At 46.5% G+C, this 20417-nt stretch overlaps 6 protein-coding genes across 24 annotated transcripts; 3 read left to right on the plus strand and 3 right to left on the minus strand.

Annotated features, from left to right (window-relative positions):
* Nucleotides 1-775: 775 nt before the first annotated feature.
* LOC108651272 (acid sphingomyelinase-like phosphodiesterase 3b) lies at nt 776-17691 on the plus strand. 8 transcript variants are annotated; one of them, XM_089259391.1, is made up of 6 exons: nt 776-1345; nt 10183-10586; nt 15877-16601; nt 16787-16982; nt 17046-17337; nt 17412-17691. In XM_089259391.1, the coding sequence occupies exons 2-6, from the start codon at nt 10433-10435 to the stop codon at nt 17647-17649; spliced, it is 1605 nt and encodes a 534-aa protein (XP_089115517.1). In that variant the 5' UTR covers nt 776-1345; nt 10183-10432; the 3' UTR covers nt 17650-17691. The 8 variants fall into 8 exon arrangements, with proteins under 8 accessions (XP_089115517.1, XP_089115519.1, XP_089115518.1 ...); XM_089259393.1 differs by having other exon boundaries at nt 776-1274; XM_089259392.1 differs by having other exon boundaries at nt 776-1268.
* On the minus strand, nt 1684-20118 carry Zasp67 (Z band alternatively spliced PDZ-motif protein 67). 12 transcript variants are annotated; one of them, XM_089259390.1, is made up of 9 exons: nt 8888-9193; nt 6785-6936; nt 6276-6728; nt 5963-6212; nt 5325-5892; nt 5007-5221; nt 3661-3878; nt 3239-3280; nt 1684-1930 (listed from the first exon to the last, which is right to left on the minus strand). In XM_089259390.1, exons 1-9 carry the CDS (start codon nt 8984-8986, stop codon nt 1765-1767), a joined length of 2163 nt encoding a protein of 720 aa, XP_089115516.1. In that variant the 5' UTR covers nt 8987-9193; the 3' UTR covers nt 1684-1764. The 12 variants fall into 12 exon arrangements, 11 of the variants coding, with proteins under 11 accessions (XP_089115516.1, XP_030238230.1, XP_030238229.1 ...); XR_016196683.1 differs by lacking the exon at nt 3239-3280 and adding exons at nt 2149-2187; nt 2794-2849 and having other exon boundaries at nt 1834-1930; nt 5963-6728; XM_030382370.2 differs by lacking the exon at nt 3239-3280 and having other exon boundaries at nt 5963-6197.
* Nucleotides 9443-10257, plus strand: Ilp1 (Insulin-like peptide 1). Its single transcript, XM_018100848.3, has one exon. It carries the CDS (start codon nt 9619-9621, stop codon nt 10018-10020), a length of 402 nt encoding a protein of 133 aa, XP_017956337.1. The 5' UTR covers nt 9443-9618; the 3' UTR covers nt 10021-10257.
* Nucleotides 12094-12779, plus strand: Ilp2 (Insulin-like peptide 2). The gene is made up of 2 exons (XM_018100847.3): nt 12094-12313; nt 12386-12779. The coding sequence occupies exons 1-2, from the start codon at nt 12145-12147 to the stop codon at nt 12622-12624; spliced, it is 408 nt and encodes a 135-aa protein (XP_017956336.1). The 5' UTR covers nt 12094-12144; the 3' UTR covers nt 12625-12779.
* On the minus strand, nt 13378-14002 carry Ilp3 (Insulin-like peptide 3). The gene is made up of 2 exons (XM_018100846.3): nt 13810-14002; nt 13378-13747 (listed from the first exon to the last, which is right to left on the minus strand). Exons 1-2 carry the CDS (start codon nt 13964-13966, stop codon nt 13533-13535), a joined length of 372 nt encoding a protein of 123 aa, XP_017956335.1. The 5' UTR covers nt 13967-14002; the 3' UTR covers nt 13378-13532.
* Ilp4 (Insulin-like peptide 4) lies at nt 14794-15785 on the minus strand. Its single transcript, XM_018100849.3, has 2 exons — nt 15327-15785; nt 14794-15267 (listed from the first exon to the last, which is right to left on the minus strand). Exons 1-2 carry the CDS (start codon nt 15475-15477, stop codon nt 15080-15082), a joined length of 339 nt encoding a protein of 112 aa, XP_017956338.1. The 5' UTR covers nt 15478-15785; the 3' UTR covers nt 14794-15079.
* Nucleotides 20119-20417: the final 299 nt, after the last annotated feature.

A 20417-nucleotide genomic window follows, 5' to 3' on the forward strand; every position in this document is an offset into this window, starting at 1 on the left:
TTTGCTTTAGCTGCAGAAAATGGACAACCAAATGTGCGTATATAAGCGTAAGGGTTAGAGTGAGACAGATAGCTTGTAGTTAGCGAACGAACTTTGCTGCTACTCACGATCCTGTTCATGTGTGAAGAGCGCGAGACGAGCGTGTGAGACAAAGAGAAGAGCTAATTGATGGCTGCTGCTCCTACGCCATTGGTCCATCGATCGCTTAGGCGCCGTTATAAGTAAATGGAATGGCTCGTGCTGCCGCTCTCTTTGCTCGTTTAGTGTGCGTGTATAAAATGTAGTGAGCTATTTCATGTCTGCAGCTCAAATATTGCTCATTGGTCAATTTGTCGTTTAGCTATTGCTCTCGATCAATGCCATTGGTTATGATGGAATTACCTTTCAGTATTTAATATGAGTGAGCGACACACTGAGTGCAGCTATGAAGTGAAGCATACAAATGCTTTAGCACAGAAACTTCTTGTAAAGAATAGACGCTTGATCCTCATGGCTGACGTTGTGAATAAGTTTCTTAAATACCTAGCTAAGCCTTTTCGAACTTTTAAGTTAAAACTGAATACATTTAGTCTTTGGAATATTAGATTTTATTATAATATTTTTGGCATATTACAATGATTTTTAATTAAGTTTTGAGCCTATTACAACGAAAATGCTGTTTTTCCTTTAGCCAGCCAACATGCTTGAGTTGAGGCTGGCCTGTTACTAATTTCATCTGGCACAAAACACCGTCAAAGCTCGGCTACGTTCGACTCAAGCTCGCTGCTGTTGAAAAGCTCGCTGTGGCCAACATAGAAAGCTGTCCCAAGTCTCGAGTGAAACGCAACTCAACTCCACTCAAAGGACTATGCCAACATGTTGTGTGGGGACTGGGCGCCAGCGCCAACTTCAGTGATAATGCGAAGTCAAAATGCCAACATATTGTGACAGTGACAGTTCAGGACGAGACGCCATCAAAGTCACGTCGCCGAGTGCTGAGCGAAGTGCGAGTCCGCAACGTAATCTAATCATAACTTTCGCGTACTTGGCGCGTTTTTACGACTTTTAACGAAAGTCAAAGAAGCAAAAATACAAGAAGAGGAAAATAATAAAAAAAAAAACAAATGGCTAATAATTTGATATCCGTGTGCGTTAACGCGAATATAACCATAGTATCCGCATACTTATGCGTGCCTGTGACCGAGGGCAAGTGAAATGTGCGCAACCTTCGACCCGGCATAACGTGACAACCATTTCGAATCTGAACTTGATATACCATCTGTGTGTGTGTGTGTGTGTGTGCTCATAACTACATAAATACGAGTTTATTGTTATATTGTGCTGCTGGCTGTCATTTTGCAATTTGGTTTCATTTCGTTTACAGCCCAATTCATTTACTTTAACATATGCAAATTCCAAAAGCATGTCACACACACACACACACACACACACACACAGTGAGAGAGTGTGTATGTGGGTGTCGCGTGTTTATGCAAAAGAAAATTGCAAGAGCAAGCGCCCTGCGGCTGCCAACATGCATAACAATTCGCAGCCGTTTGACACTTGGCATATTACACATACGCCGTGCTGCACAGAAACACACACATACGCACACACACTCACAAATTATGTAATAACACATTAGCAACAACGACAACAACAACAACAACAATAACAACAAGCAAATACTTAAGCCCGCACATATTCATAGTTTTTCATCTATATATTTGTCGAGCTGCTTAGAATATTATTACATTGGTTGAACAGAACTGCTTAATGGGAATTCTACGACTGCAACGCTTGGCGTATATCCGATTCGGCTGCCACGAGTGGTGCACGCACCTCAATGCCACGGACAGGTGCACGATCCAGATGATGTATGACTTTATATACCTCGCTGCGATTTAGGTCGATTTTGCGCTCCGGCTTTTGGTACTTCATGAAGTTGACCCTACGAAAAGTCAAATCAAAGCTAAAGTGCTTAAACAACATACAGAGTGGAACGCTGGAAAGGGGGGGATGGTGAGAGCAAAAGCCAGAGGAAAAGTGGGGGGAATGGCAGACATGCATGTGCATTTTAATAAGTGCTGCTGGTCACGTTGAAGCTCTTGAGCCAGAGAGCTTCGCCCGTGGCCAGGGACCATGCAATGAACCATGTGACAAACTAACCTGTGTGCTGCCTTTGCCACGCTGAGGCTCTGCAGCTCCCTGCGGCCGATGAATCGAACCGAGAACGAGGCAAAAACGTAACCAGAAACGAGAAAAAAAAATACAAGCGTTGCAAGCGGCCATAGCCGACTGCTTGGATGCTCTGTGCGCAACTTGATGAAGGCTGTGAAGCTAAAGCAGTGATTGTCAAACTGTATATGTAATATGTAGGTGTTGGGGGCGTGGCACCTATATATTTGAGTAGATCTGTGGAGTTAAGCTGCTTGAGTATGCAGCATGTTAACTCTTCTCTGTTAACTATGAATCTGGGGCTAAAGCAATGATTGTCAAACTGTGATATACTAGGACTATATATATTTGTACTACTGTTTGGCATATAGCTCTTTCTTAGCTTTTAGCTAACTGCAAAGTGCAGATTTACAGAACGAATATACCCGTTTGCCCACCCTTTTGTCCAGTGTATTCACGTAAATGTACACGTAGTCGTTACCGAAATTGAAGCCAATGCATTGCCCCCAGTGGTTAAGTACAAGACTAGGGCGGACCGACGGAATGCAAGCAGAGGCTCTTCGAGTTATTAACAATGAAAGTTGCATTCGAAGTTGCGAGCTTAAGTTGCATAGGTAAGTTGCAGCTGAAACTTACCTGAAGCGCTGGCGTGTTATGTGCTCGCCATTGAACAAGCGATTCCAAAATGCAATCTGCAAAAGAAACGAGACGAGACAGAAGCAAACGTAAGCATGCATATAAGGACTACAGCCAAAGCACAGCAAGAGAGATGCAAAAGCAGCAGAAGAACTGGAATGCCAGAGGAGCTGCAACTGCAACTGGAACTGCAACTGGAAAAGTCAAATCAACTACAAGCCAAGCACACACAGAAATTAAACAGAGTGAGAGAGAGAGACAGACAGAGCGAGAGCGAGAGAGAGATGGCAACAGACAATCGTTCAATATGATAATGTTAATGAAAGTGCATCCTTTTGTGCTAGCTGATGGATGCGGGCTGTGTAATGTGAGGGCGGGATGCCGAGGGGAGGATGCTGAATAGAATTGCTGTCACCAGCCATGCCATGCTCTAGCAAAGTAATACCTGGCATCGTAGCCGAGCAACGGGCTCTCGTAGGGGCAGCAGCTGCTAATGCGCAAAATTATGAAGCCGGACGATTGTGCGTTGATGTAAGCGAGCCATGGAAAATGAGAGACGAGAGATGAGAGACGAGATATGAGAGTGAGAGTGAGAGTATATGCCAGATGAGTCGATGGATGGGGAACGGGTTGAGCCAGTGCGGTGGCTATGGCAATATGGCATTATGATGGCAATAAGGCAAAGCCAATGCCAGCCGGGGCACAATATGGCATTAAGCATTGTGAATTGCAGAGCGGATGGATGCGGATGCTGATCAGAGATTGAGAGTGAGCGTGAGCGTGGGAGAGTGAGAGTGAGAGTGAGAGATGTGGGAATGCGAACAGCACAAGGTACAAAAGTGATAGAGCTGCCGCCAGAGTACCCACCCCAGTGTGCTGCCAGTGATAAGCTCCGCCTGGGCGCTAAGAGTTTCGGCAATGAATTCATCATTGTAGGCATCCTTGGGTCGATACCAGCGCCTGCCGCCGGGCAGCACCAGAGGACGCTCCGATGATGGCGTTAGGGGACCAAAGGCGCGCTTCGAACGTCTGGGATTGTTTTTGCGCACCAAATGCTCCTCCAGCTCCTCAATGACATTGTGTTTCTGGCATGTCACATCACATCCCAAAAAACATGCCCCACACACACACACACAAGCATGGAGAGAATGAGAGAGAGAGAGAGAGAGAGTGCCAGGCGAGGCAACGCAACGCAGCAGCCCAAAGGAATACAAAGAAGATGTTAAGAGATTTTCATTTATAGAGTAGGAGAAAGAAAGAGAGAGAGAGACAGAGAGTGGGAGTGAGTGAAAGAGAGAGAGAGAGAGAGGGAAGTTGAGGTAGTGCAAATTTGCAGTCGTTTCGGGTTATATGCGTTGGTTTTTCTTCATGGTTTTTCATTGCTTTCTTTCCTTTCTTTTCATTTCACTTTTCTTTATTTTTTTCCTGTTTGTTTGGCTGTCACGCTGCCTACTAATTGTCTTTGGTTTCTGCCTTTTTCTGCCCCGGCGCTGCGACTCAGACTCTGATTCGATTTGCTTTTGGAACTCATTTATTTAACTGGCAGTTGATATGTCTACATACACTACATATATACTCTATATACATATATATATGTGTGTGTATGCGTTGGCAATTTATCAAAATTTAAACTCGATTTAAGCTAACTAAGCTAACTACACTTGGAAGCGCACATTATGCTGCAAGTAGAAAAAGACAAAAACCAAAAGGCATTTTAGTTAATTTGATTTGTGGAGTTGGGCGCGGGAAATGGCCAGGAAAAAGCCCAGTGACAAAAAAGTAAGAAGAAGAGAGGGAAAAAAAGATTGACCCAACTGAGATGAGGCACAGCTGGCCACCAACAAGATGAAACAAAGATGAGGCTAAGAAAAACAGACCGAAAAGGAAAACAATTTAAGACCAACTCAAGGCCAAACAAAGTCTTAGTCGACATTTGTTGGGAAACTTTGAAATTTTCTAAGCTCTAGATTGAGTTATGCAGGAATAACGAATCGGCCTCGGAGATCCCAAGCGTTTAATTCGATTTCCAATGGAAAGCTGTTGGCATAGTTTGCAGCTGCACGAAAAGGTGTCTGTGCAGGAACCAGCAGGACGAACGGACGGACGGATAGTTTCATATGTTATGGTATTATATACACTGCTCTCTATATACATATTATATATACCCTACATATACTCTAGGCTTGAGTCTTTGCATTAGTTTTCACACTCACCTTTTGCTTCTTGAAGCTTAGCTCCTCGTCGAGCTGCTCCTGCTGCTGCTTCTGCTGCTCCTGATGTTCCTCCAGTTGGCGATTGTCGCCATTCGAGAGCGAAATTTCTGCCACTTCTCGGTCATTGGCATCGCATTTATCCTCATTATTTTCAGGTGCTGTCTCTTCCGGCTGCACCTGCTGTTGCTCCTTGTCGGCCGCAGAGCTCGACATGCCTGTGTGTGTGTTAGTGTGTGTGCGTAGTTGGGAAAGTATGCAAAATGTGCCATTAGAAAAATTTAATTACTGTAACCTCGGCCATAACTTTCCAGCCAGTACCTTCGTGCTGGCCATCCGGCTGCTCCTCGTCCCGCTGCTGCTGCTGCTGCTGTTGCTGCTGCAGCTTGAATGTGGGCAGCAGCTCGGCCAGCTGCTTGGTCACCGCATCCAGGGTCGATTGTATGGTGGACGGCAGCGAGGACAGCGCTGCGAGCTGTTTTTGCACATCGGCCAGTTGTTTTTCCAGTGCCAGCTCCTCATCGGTTTTGGCCGGAGTTGCCTCGCCGCTGCCCTCGCCCTTGCCCTCTCCCTCACCCTCTGGCACGGCCTGTTGACCCTCCCCTTCGTTAGGCTCAATTGCTGTTTGTTGCTCGTCGGCCGTCTGCTGTCCGGGCTCCTCTTTGGACGCATCCGTTTTCTCTAACTGCTCGCCATCCGTCTCCTCGGGCGTCGCGTTGTTGCCATTGTCTGGCAATTGTTCCAAATTCGGGACTTCGCTGTCCGTGGGCAATGGCTCCTCATCCACCGGGTCAACCTGCTTCTGCTTCTGCTTCTGCTCCGGCTCCGGCTCCGGCTCTGGCTCCGGTTGTGGTGGGGTGGCTTCCTTTGGGGCTGGCTTGGCTTCCGGCTGTCACAGGCTTAAGTTGCGGCCTGTTCAGTGTCTCTTTGCTATGTGCTTTGCATGGAACGCTACTCACCATGGGCGACTTGTCGCGTGGCGCCGACTTCACAATCTTCACCTTGTAGGCATTGGCCGCCCGGCGTTCCGCCTCCAGCTGCTGCTTGCTCTTGGGGACGGGTCGATCCGGTCGCTGGAGGAACGTGGACCACTTGCGATTCTCCTTCTCCTTCTCCAGCTTGGTCTTGGTCACCTCCTCGTTGAGCGAGCGCAGCACGTCGCTGGTCATGCAGACGCCCGGCTTGGGAAAGATTCTGTAGAAATTAACGCTATGAGATAGAAACAGGTTAAGGCTCGCAAGAGCATCCATGTCTGGCTGTCTGTCAACGCACCCCAGCACATTGTGCTCCTTGAGCACCTCCGACTCGCCGGACAGCACTGCGGCAATTTCCTCCTCCACCAGCTTAATTTCCGTCTGCTCTGACATCGCCGAGCACGGCCGATCGGGCAAATCGGGCAAATAGAGGCCACCATTCGTTGCCTGCCCAACGCTGGTGGATGCCTCCGCCTGGTTCTGCTGCTCCGCCTGGTTGTTCTGGCTGTCCTCGTTGGCATGCGAATGCATTTCCGTCACAGCGCTGCGACATTCCAGCTCCACATTCGCCTCCAGTTGCGCAACCTCGCCCTGTTCCTGTTCCGGCATGAACGCTTTTGTGGCTTCCGTTAGCGACGGCAAAGGCGAGGTGGCTGCGGATGCGGATGCGGTTGGTGACATGGTCAAAGAACTGGCGCTCACTGGGAAGCGCTTGGGACCCGCATAGATCTCCTCCTCCTCCTCACGTTCGCTATGGGTGCTAGGCCTATGACAAATGGCTGTAACGGAACAAACGGTTCGACTTACCGATGCACGCCGAAATAAAACACGCTACCGCTGCTCATGATTAGGCGATGGGCTTCGTCGTGCGTGAGGGGCATGGCAGCCGTATCATTGATACGCACAATCACATCCTCGACGCGCAGGCCCGCCTCCTCGGCGATGCTGCCCTCCGTGACCTGTCACCCAGCGAAGCAGAGACAGAGAGAGAGAGAGAGAGAGAGGGAGATGGAGAGAGATGCGATAAAGTATTTTAGATACAAAATCAATTATCTGGCGTCGCTCGCAAAGTGCATATAAATAAAATGCGCGCGAAATGTCAACAAAAACACAGAGATCAGATGAAGCGATTCCAAGGGGCGGCACTGGCAGCGGCAGCGGGCGTGGCAGCTGCCAAGACAATACGCCACTCGATGCGGCATGCCGCACGGAGGGTCGCTTTATAAGAGAGCGCCAAGCAAGTTTTTGTTGTTCTTTTTTCACATCCGTTTAATGTGGCTGAAAGTTTCTTTGGATTGGCAATCTTTAAGAAAGCAACAAAAAGTCAAGAAGAAGCGAAAAGCAGCAGATTGTTTTGCTATTATTTTAGTGTTGGTAAATGCACGTTTTATGACAGCAAAATCTGAGTAGAATGTGAAATTAGATGGATTATTAAAGAGCTAAGTGGATGAAGGAAATGGAGTGTGGGATATATGATATATACATATATGTTTAGAATACTAAATTTATTTTGAATTATGCTATAGACTATGGGAACTTAGCTTTTTTCTATAACAAATACTTGAAAAATAATGCAGCTTAGTTTTCCTTTTATTTATGTATGTATATGTATATTTACATATACATATATGCATAATTTTTTAATTAACAAAAAAACTCTGACTAAGCCGTTTATCTTAAAGCTGAGGCAAACTCTCTGTCTCGTCTGCTCTTTGTTTTCTCAATAATTCGGTTGCAGTTAGGCAAAATATTTTGCTTAAATATCTGTAGCTAAATAAGTTTTAATTATAAGACGAACAGCTTGAACTTGAGTTGAATGTTTAGTCTAAGGACTTGTTTATCTTTTGAATTCCAACAATAAATAAAATTCAGTTTAAAGACATTATACGAAAGGCTATTGAATTTTATATTATGAAATTGATAAATTATGAATATTCACTCTTTGGTTCTAGAGGAAAAATATTAATTTTTTTTATTATCATTTAACACAATGTCTTAAATTGTAAACAACAAATAATATTTAATAATAATAATATATTATTTTTATAATTTTAGATATTTGGTTCTAGAGGAAAATATTATTTATTTTTAATCATTTAAGACATTTGGCTTAAAAAGAGAAATATTATTTTTTTTTTTTTATTTTAAACATTGAAATATATAAAACCTCAACGGATCAAACAGCCCTCGCTAGCGTTTATCTATATATACAAATGTCTGTTGCAGTTTGGCAATTAAAAAAATTTTAATTGTTGCTATTTTTGCAAATAAGCGAATATTGCTAAAGCTTTAGCTACTATTGTTGTTTCTATTGTTGTTGTTGTTGTTGTTGTCTTTCAACACAATTGCTAATTCGTCGTCTGTTGATGATGAATCGCAGGCGCATTTGAAAATTTGAATTTAATTTATTGCATTCGCATTATGCGGCTCATTAACACAAAAATGCATTTCGGCCAGCCGATTAGGCAAACAGACAGACGGACGGACAGGCGGACGGACGCATAGAGCCATTGGTATTCTGCATTGAGTTTACTTTAATTAACAAAATTTTGCAAATAAGCCCTCGAACGAATGAGCATGCAAATGCAAATGCAAATAAATAAACACACACATACACTAGAACACACACACACACTCACACACACACTAGCGCACACGCACGCACAGAGAGTTACATAATTGGCTCGAACATTGAAATATTTGCAATTAATTTGCGGCAAATTCACAGAGTAAAAGTTAATGCAACAATAATTGTAATGCACAGCAGCATGCGAAACCGTTAGACTTTGTTGCGGTCACTTTTGGCAGTGGCCGCGGCGGTTGCACAGGTAGCGCAGGTGGTGCAGATGGCACACGTTAATGATCATCGGCCGTGCGATTATTATTATTATTATTATGAACGTGCCTAACCTTAACCACAGTCAGTGGATAGTCGTAGTCAGCGCCGCCCACCAGCCGAAAGCCCCAGGGCACATTGTCAAAGCGGCACATTTTGATATCGATCACCATATTGCGGTCACCTGGACTCTGCTCGCTGCTGAATAGCTTGAATAACACAATGGGAACTCCACACCGACTGCAAGTGCGACCGTTTGCTCAGTGACGTTGGCGACCAACTGTTGCCACCGATTGGCGCCGCAATCGGCGCAGTGCCAACTATCGATTGGCCATCGCTCGCAGCGGTTTGAGCAGCCAACTGAAGCATACTTTTCACCTGGCAAAAGGCAACGCACACACACGCACACGCAGACGCACACACATACCGTCTCCCTTGGCATGCTAATGAAGCTGCCACATGGGCTGTTGCCTGCCTCATTGGCAGCGAACGTAATCCTTGGGGACAGCAGCAGTCGCAGCCTTTTAGCGTTAACTCTCTCTCCCCCCCTCACTCTCTCTCTCTCTCTCTCTGGGTGACTGGTGTGAGCTGTTGTTGTTTGCCTGCCTTTAGCTCTGCGGAGTGCGGCTTTACGCACTCCTCACTCCTCGCTCCTTTGCCAAATATTTGTGCAACCAAAAAGTGCATTGAACCTGCTGCTGCTGCTGGTGCTGCTGCTTTTGCTGTTGCATGCGGCAGGCTTGTATAAATAGCGCCTGCTGCTGGCGGCATTTAGGCAAACGCTCTCAAACAGCCGTCCGCAATAATGTTGTACGCACCTCATGCAACTGCCACAGGGCAACGTCAGCGTCGGCGTCAGCGTCTCTGCTTGCTGCTGCTGCTGCTGATCGCTCTGGGCAGCTGCTGCTGCAGCGCCAGCAACATAGCGCAGCTGCTGCGCGAAGGCAAGCACAAGCTGTGCGGCCCCGCCCTGAACGAGGCCATGGACATGGTCTGTGTGAATGGCTACAACACAATACCGATGGAGCGCGATCTCGAGCTGGCGCCCTCGCACCAGGGCTTTGCGCTGAGCCCCCTGCTCTCCAGCCTCTACGGGGCGGAGGTGTTGATCAAGACGCGACGGCTGCGGCGACAGGGCGGCGGCATCTATGACGAGTGCTGTCGCAACTCCTGCACTCGGTCCGAGCTCTTGGCCTATTGTCGCTAGTCAAGGACATGGGCGGACAGTCGAGGACATATACACATATACATACGCATATACTCACATACATACACACATACATATATACTATTTGTTAATCGCCATCATAATCGTATTCGTTATCGTAATCATAATCGTAATCGCAATCGTAATCACTTATTTATGCAGCACCAAATTTAGCTAATGAATAAAAGTAAAACTGTGCAGAAAAGTTTCACGGCTCAGCAGAAAGCTAAAGCAAAAGTTAGCAAGAAATTTCCATTTCAACGCAGCAAACACTTCCACTTCCACTACCAGTTCCACTTCCACTTCCTGCTCCACACCCACATCCACAGCCGCTTCCTGCTCCATTACCTGCCTGACACGCCCGCCTACCGTCCCCACACACGTCCAGCCGTCGAATAGCAACAGCAGCTAAATGACTAACTTCATATTCAGCTCCAGCTCCAGCTCCAGCTCCAGCGCCAGCGCCAGCTCGAGCTCGAGCTCCAGCTTCAGCTTCAGCTTGGGCTGGTTGCTAACCACGCTCCTGCCACTGCTCTGGCTGCCAGATGAGGCCAGCGCCCGCATCGGTAAGTAAGCATAGGGCGAAGGCGAAGACAAGTCAAGTGTTCTGACTAGCTATATACCCTTTAAATGTAATATTTTAGTGTGTAATGCATGAAGGCCACACAAAGGCTGGCCTTGGCTTGGTATGGCGAGAGGCGTCACTTGTTGTTGTGATATGGTATATACTTAAAGGTAATGCTCTGCTCTCTCCTACATACCCTTTAAGCAGTATGAGCAGAGGGTATTACGATGTAAAAAACTAGAGTCATCCACAGAGAGAAACATGTTTACCAGAGTCGATATGTCATTGTCTGCCTCCCATTGACTTTCTGTGTCTCCTCTCAGTGCAAAACTATCTCCGAGTGTTTTCCATTAAAGATAATAAGTTTAAGTAGGGACATATTTAAATTCCAGGCAGTATAAATATCACACCATTGGGTCTCTAGACTGTAGAATATTTGCCCAAAAATCAAGTTATTGTATATAAAAATCTGTCATAAGGCCAGCTCCCCTAAGAGTCTGTCTCTAACGGATCAAAATCTACAGACAAACTTTCACATTTGAAGCACTCTAAACTCTATTGTTATTCTATTACGTCGAATATCTTTGACGTCTTTCTTCTTTGCTCGCCGTTCCTTCGATTTCTCCGCTCTTAACTCGTCATTCTTCACTCGGTTAGCAATTGGCTCTTCCACATTCCACCTACGCAATGTTGAGCAACCTTCAATAAGTATGCTATGAATTTGTACTGCCAGCTCTAACACTCGCTTCCAGTTTTAACCCAGCGCGGGGCTCGCATACGCATATGCGATTCAATGCAAAGAGGAAATCTGCTTTAAGAGGAAGTAAATTTTTTTTGCTATTCATTTGTTTTTCTGTTTGAAATGTTTCCCCAGAGGAACCATCATTAAATTTTGTGATTATGGGTAGCTCGAATGTTACGCAACATTGAGACTCGTTTCAAGCAGAGAACTCTTCCTGGAAAATGGTTGGAAGGGGGTTGAGCGTGGGCAAAGGTTAATCGCAATGAAGTGTTATGGGCGAGACAAATTTGTATTAGCTAGTTAGGAGCTCAGAGCAGCGCAGCGCCTTAAAGCTAGCATAGCTTAGTATGTCAGCCGCCACGGTGTATGCCCGTTTGTAATTAGCGCTGGCTACAGGGTATTCCGACTAACTCATTTAATATTCATAAATGCAGGCAAGGCAAGCCTTTGCACGCATACGCCAGGACCTTATGTTGTCCTTTGGCACCCAAATTGTTTAATTGGCTGACAAAGACGTAAGCACCAGCACAGCACCACAGCACCGCCCACTCACTCCACTCACTCCGCCCACGCCCAGACAGCGGCGCCATTTGCATAAGCCAACGAAAAGTGAACGCTGACATTGAACGAATTTAGCAAGTAGCTACTCGAAAATGCACTCAACTTGTCCCAATAACCTTTAACACAATTTGACATCCAAGTAGTTGGGCAGCGCCCGCACCTGCTTACCGCAGACAGTGTCGAGGTGTACGGTATATAAGCGCGCGAGCGCGAAGGTAGCAGCATCAGTTCCATAGCATAGCCTAATCCCAGTACAATGTGCAAGTCAATTTCCTCGCTGTCTCTGGCCCTCCTCTGTGTGCTGTGCACCCTGGCGGTCGTTAGCTGCGACCACGAGATGCGCCTGTGCAGCGTTCGGCTGAACGACATGCTGAGCAGGATGTGCACCAGGGGCTTCAATCGCATCATCCAGAAGCGTAGCATGCGTGAGTATCCATCCACCTGCTGAGTAGATCGGGCATTAACTGTTCCCCAATTGATGGCGCTGCTTTCATCAGCTTTCATGGACCTGGACCCACTCGATCCCATTCAGTTCACCGAGGAGAAGGAGCTGCCCTCGAACTCTGCCGAGCTGCTGCCGTATCCCATGACCAATGGCCGACTGCGCAACATCTACCAGGACAACGTGCTCAACTCCCTGACCTCCACCAGGCGCCGCACCCGCGAGGGCATCGTCGACGAGTGCTGCAGAAGGTCGTGTAAGCTCTCCGAGCTGAACGCCTACTGCGCCGTCTAGATTGCCGGGCTAGCCAGGCTCCACCACCCACACAAAAACACCGCGATCACAGTACCTTGAAACTCTACCCTACCTTGTGCCAGCCACATATTGTATTTATATTATAGACGCTTCAAAATAAAAGCCAACTGCATAAATAAAATTCGTTAAACGAAGCTTTTCGTATTTAGTGAGAGAAAGAGTAGTAGAAGAAGAAGAAGAAGCAGAAAAAAATAATGTAGTGAAACAAAATTAGACAAGTTAAACTTTCTTCAAGCTTTTCTTGACAACTTTAAACTTAAAGATGTTAAACAGGATATTTCGTTTCGAATTGCCAAACTAAGGCAAGGCTGTAAATTGCATTTGCATTGAATTTGCATAAAATACAAAATTTATTTGAAAAATGCAGCTGAGCTAACCTCGATTTGAGAGCAAATAATATGCTTGCATATTCAAGAATTCCAGCCAAAGAGCTGCTAAGCAAATATTCATATTCAAGCATAAATAACTGTATTTTCCGGCCAGAACAATTCGTTTAGCAACTTTGGAGAATTCCAATCCATTCAAATTATGTCGATTTTTGATCAAATAATTTATGGGTAATTAATTCTACTTGTGGTATCGACAACTTTACTTACTCTAGCCTCGATTACAAACAGTTTCCCTTTTCAATTGTGAAGCATAAATTTATATTATTAAATTTGCCATATGTCCTTTAGCAATAAATTGTACAAGCATGTCCTCGACGTTTGTGAAACAGTATTCGCATAGAGCTAGAGTTCGTTTAGTAGTTATATATATTTAAACATTTAGAAGCTGACAAACAGGAGCTGGTCTTAGTCTAAGCCACAGTGGAATGCAGTGCCTTGTCCATATCAAGTTCGCAGGAGTATAAGTATTTCTTCTTCTTCATCATCATCTTGGGTCGGTTACTTGCAGTAGGAGAGCAGCTCGTTGAAGGTGCAGGACTTCATGCAGCACTCGTCATGGATGCCGTATCGACGTCGACGGATCTGCAATTGGTGGGCACTCTCGCTTATCAGAGCGCGCATCAGAGGCTGCGAGTCCAGATTCATATGCGGATAGACGCCATAGTTGTCCAAATCCAAGTCCATATTGACAGCATCAATGGCATTGGGTCCAACTGGGTCTAACATATCAACAGAGTGAAGAATGAAATTCATGTGGGGAAAGCCTACTACTCACCATAGCCGCGCTTCATCTTGCTGTTGAAGCCGTTTTTACACATTTGGATTAGAAACTCGTCCAGCTTGGGGCCGCACAGCATTATCGCCTCCACGTGCAGCACGAGTAGCATTAGGCCGCAAAGCAGGCACTGCATTTTGGAGCACTGGAAGTTCATGGTGTTTGCCTCGCATATAAGCCAACTAGAACTGGTCGCTGGCTGGCGGCACAGCAGCATTTTATATGTTAAGCGGAGCCACTGCAGCCACCCAGCTGGCACTGTCAGCCAGTGTTAGGTCAAGTGTCAGTTCTGCTGAGGGGGAGGGACCTGCCTCGCTGCCTTATATGGGATGCTTTCACTCATATCAGCTGACGTCTTTGTTTATGTTGTGCCGTGCAAAATAATTACGCGTAGATACATAGATCGCATTTTGTTGAAAAACAAAGTGAAGTGTTGCCCGCCCTGCCACGCCCTGTCTCCACTCACATGACACATAATGTTGTTTACCCATGCTCTAACAGTGGGTCCTAAGGTTTGTCTCGAATTGAGGCCACTACAGTGTACTCATACTGTTAACAAACATAAACAAATGCTTAACAGTGCGCTGTTATGTGAACAGCCCCTATTACATATCAAACTGCTGCAGTTAACAGAAGACAGCTGCTGCAGCTAACAGTTGACTGTTAAGCCGGTCTGCTATGTTAATGAGCGCCACTCGCGCTGTTATCTTTGTGTTTCTATAATTAGCACATAGAAATTCGTTTATTTCTATTTCAACTTCTTCAATTTTGTAATTTCAGAGTATAGAGGGGTCGTCGTAACCCCATTTGCTACTTGTTGTTCTATTAAAATAACAACGTCATCTAATTAAAAATTCAAAATTTTCATTATTGTTCCGAGAATGCAAGGGCACAGCATTCCCATTGACGTGGAAATTTCTGTGGACTGGGCTCGCTGGGGATGGGGGGCGGGAGCTGTTGCCGCGCAGCGTGTGGTCCAATGCCTGGCTGGAGGTAGTCTTTGGGCCAAAAGATGCCTTTTGTTTGTTGCTATTGTTATCGAGTAACTTTATTGCTTCCATGAAATATTACAATAAAATATTGCGAATTTAATTAAAAATATATATATTTTTGTTTTGTTTTAGAGGGGGTTAAATGTAGTTGAGTGAAATTTTTGGTTTTGCTTCGTCAGTTAAATCGTCATCATCGGTGTTGCCATCATCATTGTTGCCATCATCATTGTTGCCATCATCAGTGTTGCCATCGTCGTCATCAAGTCGATTCCTTTGGGTTAGGCGCAGTACTCCCGAATGTCGTCGTAGGTGCATCCATTCCAGCAGCACTTGTGCGTTATCCTGCGCCGCGAACGTCTCAGCACCCGCTCCACGCCGGCCCCATTGATCCGCTCCGCCGGGGCCTGCGGCTTTTCGCCGGTGTCCAGTTGTTGCCTCAGTACCAGCAGCAGTCGGCTTCGGTCCGCTTTAAAGCTGGCATTGAGTAGCTGAATTGATATTTGATTGAATGGCTTTGGTACTTACAATCGCGCTTGATTCTGTGTGAAAATCCATTAACACATATCAGGTCAAGGGCCTCGTTGAGTGCATCGCCACACAGCTTCCTTCTGCCGTCGACCAACTGGGTCAGCATGGCCAACATCAGCAGAAGCGCCAGATTGAAGCGCAAACTCATCTTGCTCTCATACAAATCCCGATCTCCGGACTCGCTCTCTCTCTATAACCGGGCGGTTATGTATCCTAGTTCCTGTCTCTCCCTGACTCTCAGCTCGACTCACGCTCTCGCTTGCAAATTGATCAGTGCGCATGCCAACGCTAACTGATTTACTGGCTCTGGCGCCGATCACCTCAATGGCTCGCATTGTCTATCAAGTGACTTCTTGACCTCTCTGCCAGGTAGCTGGACCAGGGCTGTCAGGTCAGTCGATTGGCCAGGCCAACGAATTGTATGCAAGGGTTTTTACAACCAGCCGGCTATCCGGCTGGCCGACTGGCATTTCCCGCACAGGGTTTGCCCAATGGGCTGCTCCCTTAATCCTCAGAGTTTCTCAATTTCTCCACTCTGCATTCGCAGGCTACTTCTGGCACATCAGCGACCTGCATCTGGACACATTTTACTCCACGCATGGCGACATATACAAGAGCTGCTGGCAACTGCCGCACACGGCCGCCTCCCCCGCCGGCGGGCGGCAGGAGGCGGCAACGGAGTCGCCGGGCCCCTTCGGCCACTACAATTGCGACAGTCCCTGGAGCCTGGTCGAGTCGGCGGTGAAGACCATGAAGGCCAAGCAGGGCGACAACGTCGAGTTTGTCCTATGGACGGGCGATGCACTCTCGCACTCCGCCCAGGCCCTCTCCGAGCAGAAGCAGCTCGAGACCTTGCGCAACATCACAGAGCTGCTGGGACGCAGCTTCTCCTCGCCCTTCATCTTCCCAGTGCTCGGCCACGAGGACGGCAGCAGCGGCCTGCACAAGTACAAGCAAATGGGCGAGCTCTGGCGCCACTGGCTACCCACCGACGCGCTCGTCACCTTCGAGCTGGGCGGCTACTACTCCATCGAGCAGACCAGAAGTCGACTACGCATCGTCGCCCTCAACACGAACTTCATGCGTTACGACTACGAGACAGAGGTAAAGCCGGCGCACAGCCTGCGCTGGCCCGCCGAATACGCCGTGGAGCCGAAGGCATCGAGTCGCACCATGTCTATCCAGGATCAGCTGCAGGATCAACAGCAGGCCGAGCAGCAGTGGCTCTGGCTGGATGAGGTGCTGGCCAAGTCCAGGGACAAACAGGAGACGGTAGGCAGACAATATTTAATTACAGATATATTATCGATGGGTAAGTGTGGGAAAGAGATGGGACTTTAGAGTGTCAGAAAGAGATAGGACATCACACAGTAGGGATGAAGGAAGCTTTATTATCTATGTCTGATTTATATAGCTTAAGAGTTCTATTATATATTTGTCCTATATATACCCTTTAGGTCTACATAGTGGGTCACATGCCGCCGGGCGTCGATGAGCGGAACATGGGGCCGCAGCACAATGGCCAGCTGATCTTTACCGAGCGAAACAATCAACGCTATCTGGAGCTGGTGCGCAGATACGCGTCTGTCATACAGGGCCAGTTCTTTGGGCATCTGCACTCGGACACCTTTCGGCTGATCTACGACGATCAAGGTAATTTTTAATGGACAAGACTTGGGCAATGCCAGTGACCCATATACAACTCGGCTTTTGCAGGCACGCCCATCTCGTGGCTGATGATAGCGCCGTCGGTGGTGCCGCGCAAGGAGGGCCTCGGTGGCCCCAACAATCCAGCGTTGCGGCTCTACAAGTTCGACACGGGCAGCGGCCAGGTGCTGGACTACACGCAGTACTTTCTCGACCTGCCGCTGGCCAATCGCGCCCACGAGCCGCTCTGGCAGCCCGAGTACAACCTGACGCACTACTATGCGCTGGCCGAGATCTCGTCCATTGCGCTGCACAACTTTGCGGAGCGCTTCACGGGCAGGGATGCCTCCTGGTTCAGCAGGTAATCAAAGAGTTCTCGAGCCAGCTAGCTCGTCCAGCTCCGCTCCATCTTATGCTCTGCTCCCTCTGCTCTAGATATCATCGCGCCAATGCTGTCCGCTATCAGTCCGGCTCGCCCTGCCTGGGCCTGTGCATGCTCAATCATTATTGCGCCATCACGCGGCTGGACTACGACGAGTTCCGACTGTGCCTGGAGTCGGAGCAGCTGCCGCTGCAGAGCGGCTCATCGCTGGCCGAGCTCAGCTCTGGCTGCTTGGCCCTCGCGCTGCTGCTCCTGGCACGGCATGCAACCACCCAGCGAATTTACAAATGAAAGATATACGAGTTTAGCCAGTTCAAATGGGAAACCCAAAAATGAAAATCAAAGTAAATCAAATAAATCTAAGCTTGATGCAGGCGCCACTCATCCTAAACGAAATAAATGCGCTATTCAAAACTCTTAACCAATGCTGTCAGTGTATTGTGTAAATGTATGTGAGTGTGTGCGGGTGTGTATGTGTGCTTCTGCATGTTGGTGTGCGTGTGTGCATGTGTGTGTTTGTGAGCGCCTGTCTGAAAGCCATATCATATGTGTGTGTGATACTATTCGTCTATTATTACTATAATATAATTATTATTATTATTATTATTATTATTATTACTATTATCATTATTATTATTATATATATCTATTAAATGTGTATGGAAATAAACGCAAATTTTTAATGTTAACTCGGCTTTATTTTCGATAAATATTTAAGCAACAAATTTGTGGCATAAATAAATGTGTTAATTTGCGCAAACAAGTCGGCAGTTAAAATAAACTCAGTCTCGTTTTTTTTATGGGCAACTCCATTAAACTGCAAAAACCGCAGCGTCCATATTAAAACAGTTGCCATGCGGCAAGTGCGGCAAGTGTGGCAAGTGTGGCAGACAGCAAAGACGATTTGAAGGCAAGTCAAAGGGCGGACAGGAGGCGGAGGTGGCGCAGGAGGAGATGGAGTGTGGGTCAGTCATTCGGGCAGCAGGCTGCTGACATCCACATCATGAGTAATGCATGAGCTGGTAACCCAAGTCTGTTGCATGCCACACAGCCTCTGCCACCAGCCGCCTGCCGCCTGCCGCCCCACCTCAATATGCCCAACCGCTCCATGCGTGACACTCGCTACGTGCTGGCCAAGTAAATTATTGGTGAAAATCTACGCTCGCATTTGATATTGGCGAAAAATGTTCAACCTGCTTTTACTACTACAGCCAGGCAACCACCCGACCACCCACCCGCCCAAGCAACCAACGGGCACCAGGGTGGTGTTGGTTTATAGCGCTTGCTGTCCTCACAACTTGCCCGTCGCCGTTGCATACTTTCGGGCGTTTCGGTTTATCAGTTTCATCAAAGTTGCAGCAACGGCAACGACAGCGGCAACAACAATGGAGGCATGCAACAACTGCAGCTGACACTGCAACACCCGCAGTCATTAAAGTTTATTAAGAAATTTGAGAAACTCTTAGTCAATCTTAGATTGGTGCCCCTTGACAATTCGCATACCGCAGCGCCTCAGTTGACAAACTGTTTTTGGGTTTTGTGGCTTCTGCAATTTGGCAAAGTTCGCCCCAAACGAACAGCCGAATAACAGCTGGAGATTGGATTGGTTTTGGTCTTTCGAATATGCTCTCTAAGGCTTCCTCCGCCCCCTAACACACACATACATAACTACACTCAGATTCACCCTTCCATCTCGACGTGTGCAAGTATTTAACAAACGCCCGCCGAACTTAAGCAAATTCCTATAATGTATATTAAACTTGTGTAAACAGCAATATGAGCTGAAGTCGCCCCTTGATGAAAATATGAAATACGTATATACATGGGTGTGTATACAATATACTCGTGCATATATACATATATATTTGTCGTATATATACACTTCAGAAGCAGACGAAAGTTTACTTTTTGCAACGCTGCCAATTCAAAGGAAAGAATTGTTTAATATTTGCCTTTCTTGGCGATTCTCATGAAAGTAAAGTGAGGCCCATATGTTTTCTATTAGGATTGTGCAAGCCATATGTGTATTTGTATTGCTATATACAAATGCATACATGTATATATGTATGCATGTGTGTACATTGTGTCAAGCTGGCTTTCTTGGCGATTCTCATGAATTCAGGCTAGCTCTGTTTGCCGTCATGCTCTGATTGGAAGTAGCGAAGCTTTAGAGCATGTTTACGCAATTATTTTGCTCTCACATATAAACATATACATAATATGCTGCCTTTCTAGGCGATTCCCATGAATTCAGACTCGAAGTCAGGTCAGTGAAATTCCAAGTAAAATCTCAAGGTTTTCACTGGGAAATTTATATTGACTGAAGACTTTCTACTAATTGTCGGTATTTTGTTATGGCTTTCAATGTCGACTATAGTAAATATGCAACCCCAAAATCTGATAATCAGCTTTTTATCTTAACTATATTATGCTATGTTAACATCTTAAATTCTTCCATGAAACCTCTGTTATCTCTGCTGTCCAGCAGACTCCTTCAGCACTCACTTGCAGGGTATGCAAATACAATAACTATAATTATGGATATTAAGCACATACTACACTATAATATACTCTATGCCACATTAGTGCCAGTATGTGCTCATAAGCTAGCTGTGTTGCTGTTGTTGCTGTTTCTATTTTCTCTAGATTTCAGCTGCTACACTTTGGCATGCATATTATAAACACTCACCTGTTTGGCTGCGGCTCTGCCAGCAGGTAGCTGCCAGCCAGCAGCTGCTCATAGAAGGCCGCATCCATTTGCAGCGGGAACGGGTAAAGGAGTGCCAGAAAGCTGAAAGAAAGAAAAAAAAAGGCATATAAATATTTGTACATTATGGCAAACTAAAGAGAGGGAGAGAGAGGCTGCCCCCGCCCCAGCCCCAGTCTCAGCTGGCGTTGCACCTGCCTCGGGTTTGGCTCCTGCCACACAAGCAAAACAATTTCAATTCTAATGTCCCATTAATCATTCACAAACATTAAGCATATAGATATATATACAGAAATATATAAATTTTGTTGCTTTTTCACTGTATATATGTATATTTTTTTTGTGTTTGGCT

This window comes from Drosophila navojoa, chromosome 4, assembly GCF_054131105.1.
Source record: "Drosophila navojoa isolate 15081-1374.11 chromosome 4, UAZ_NAV_1.0, whole genome shotgun sequence".
Taxonomy (NCBI): domain Eukaryota; kingdom Metazoa; phylum Arthropoda; class Insecta; order Diptera; family Drosophilidae; genus Drosophila; species Drosophila navojoa.

Bases quoted from the DNA above. Each gene is read 5' to 3' on its own strand.
- Zasp67 (XM_089259382.1), bottom strand. From the start codon at position 8,986: ATGGTGATCGATATCAAAATGTGCCGCTTTGACAATGTGCCCTGGGGC. The intron at 5,222-5,324 runs GTACTGGCTGGA...ACACACACACAG, and splicing joins GCCGGATGGCCAGCACGAAG to GCATGTCGAGCTCTGCGGCC. The intron at 1,931-3,660 runs GTGGGTACTCTG...GACTTTTCGTAG, and splicing joins ATCACTGGCAGCACACTGGG to GGTCAACTTCATGAAGTACC.
- Ilp2 (XM_018100847.3), top strand. From the start codon at position 12,145: ATGTGCAAGTCAATTTCCTCGCTGTCTCTGGCCCTCCTCTGTGTGCTG. The intron at 12,314-12,385 runs GTGAGTATCCAT...TGCTTTCATCAG, and splicing joins CATCCAGAAGCGTAGCATGC to CTTTCATGGACCTGGACCCA.
- Ilp3 (XM_018100846.3), bottom strand. From the start codon at position 13,966: ATGAACTTCCAGTGCTCCAAAATGCAGTGCCTGCTTTGCGGCCTAATG. The intron at 13,748-13,809 runs GTGAGTAGTAGG...TGTTAGACCCAG, and splicing joins CAAGATGAAGCGCGGCTATG to TTGGACCCAATGCCATTGAT.
- Ilp4 (XM_018100849.3), bottom strand. From the start codon at position 15,477: ATGAGTTTGCGCTTCAATCTGGCGCTTCTGCTGATGTTGGCCATGCTG. The intron at 15,268-15,326 runs GTAAGTACCAAA...CCAGCTTTAAAG, and splicing joins ACACAGAATCAAGCGCGATT to CGGACCGAAGCCGACTGCTG.
- Ilp1 (XM_018100848.3), top strand. From the start codon at position 9,619: ATGTTGTACGCACCTCATGCAACTGCCACAGGGCAACGTCAGCGTCGG.
- LOC108651272 (XM_089259391.1), top strand. From the start codon at position 10,433: ATGACTAACTTCATATTCAGCTCCAGCTCCAGCTCCAGCTCCAGCGCC. The intron at 16,602-16,786 runs GTAGGCAGACAA...TATACCCTTTAG, and splicing joins CCAGGGACAAACAGGAGACG to GTCTACATAGTGGGTCACAT. The intron at 16,983-17,045 runs GTAATTTTTAAT...CGGCTTTTGCAG, and splicing joins GCTGATCTACGACGATCAAG to GCACGCCCATCTCGTGGCTG.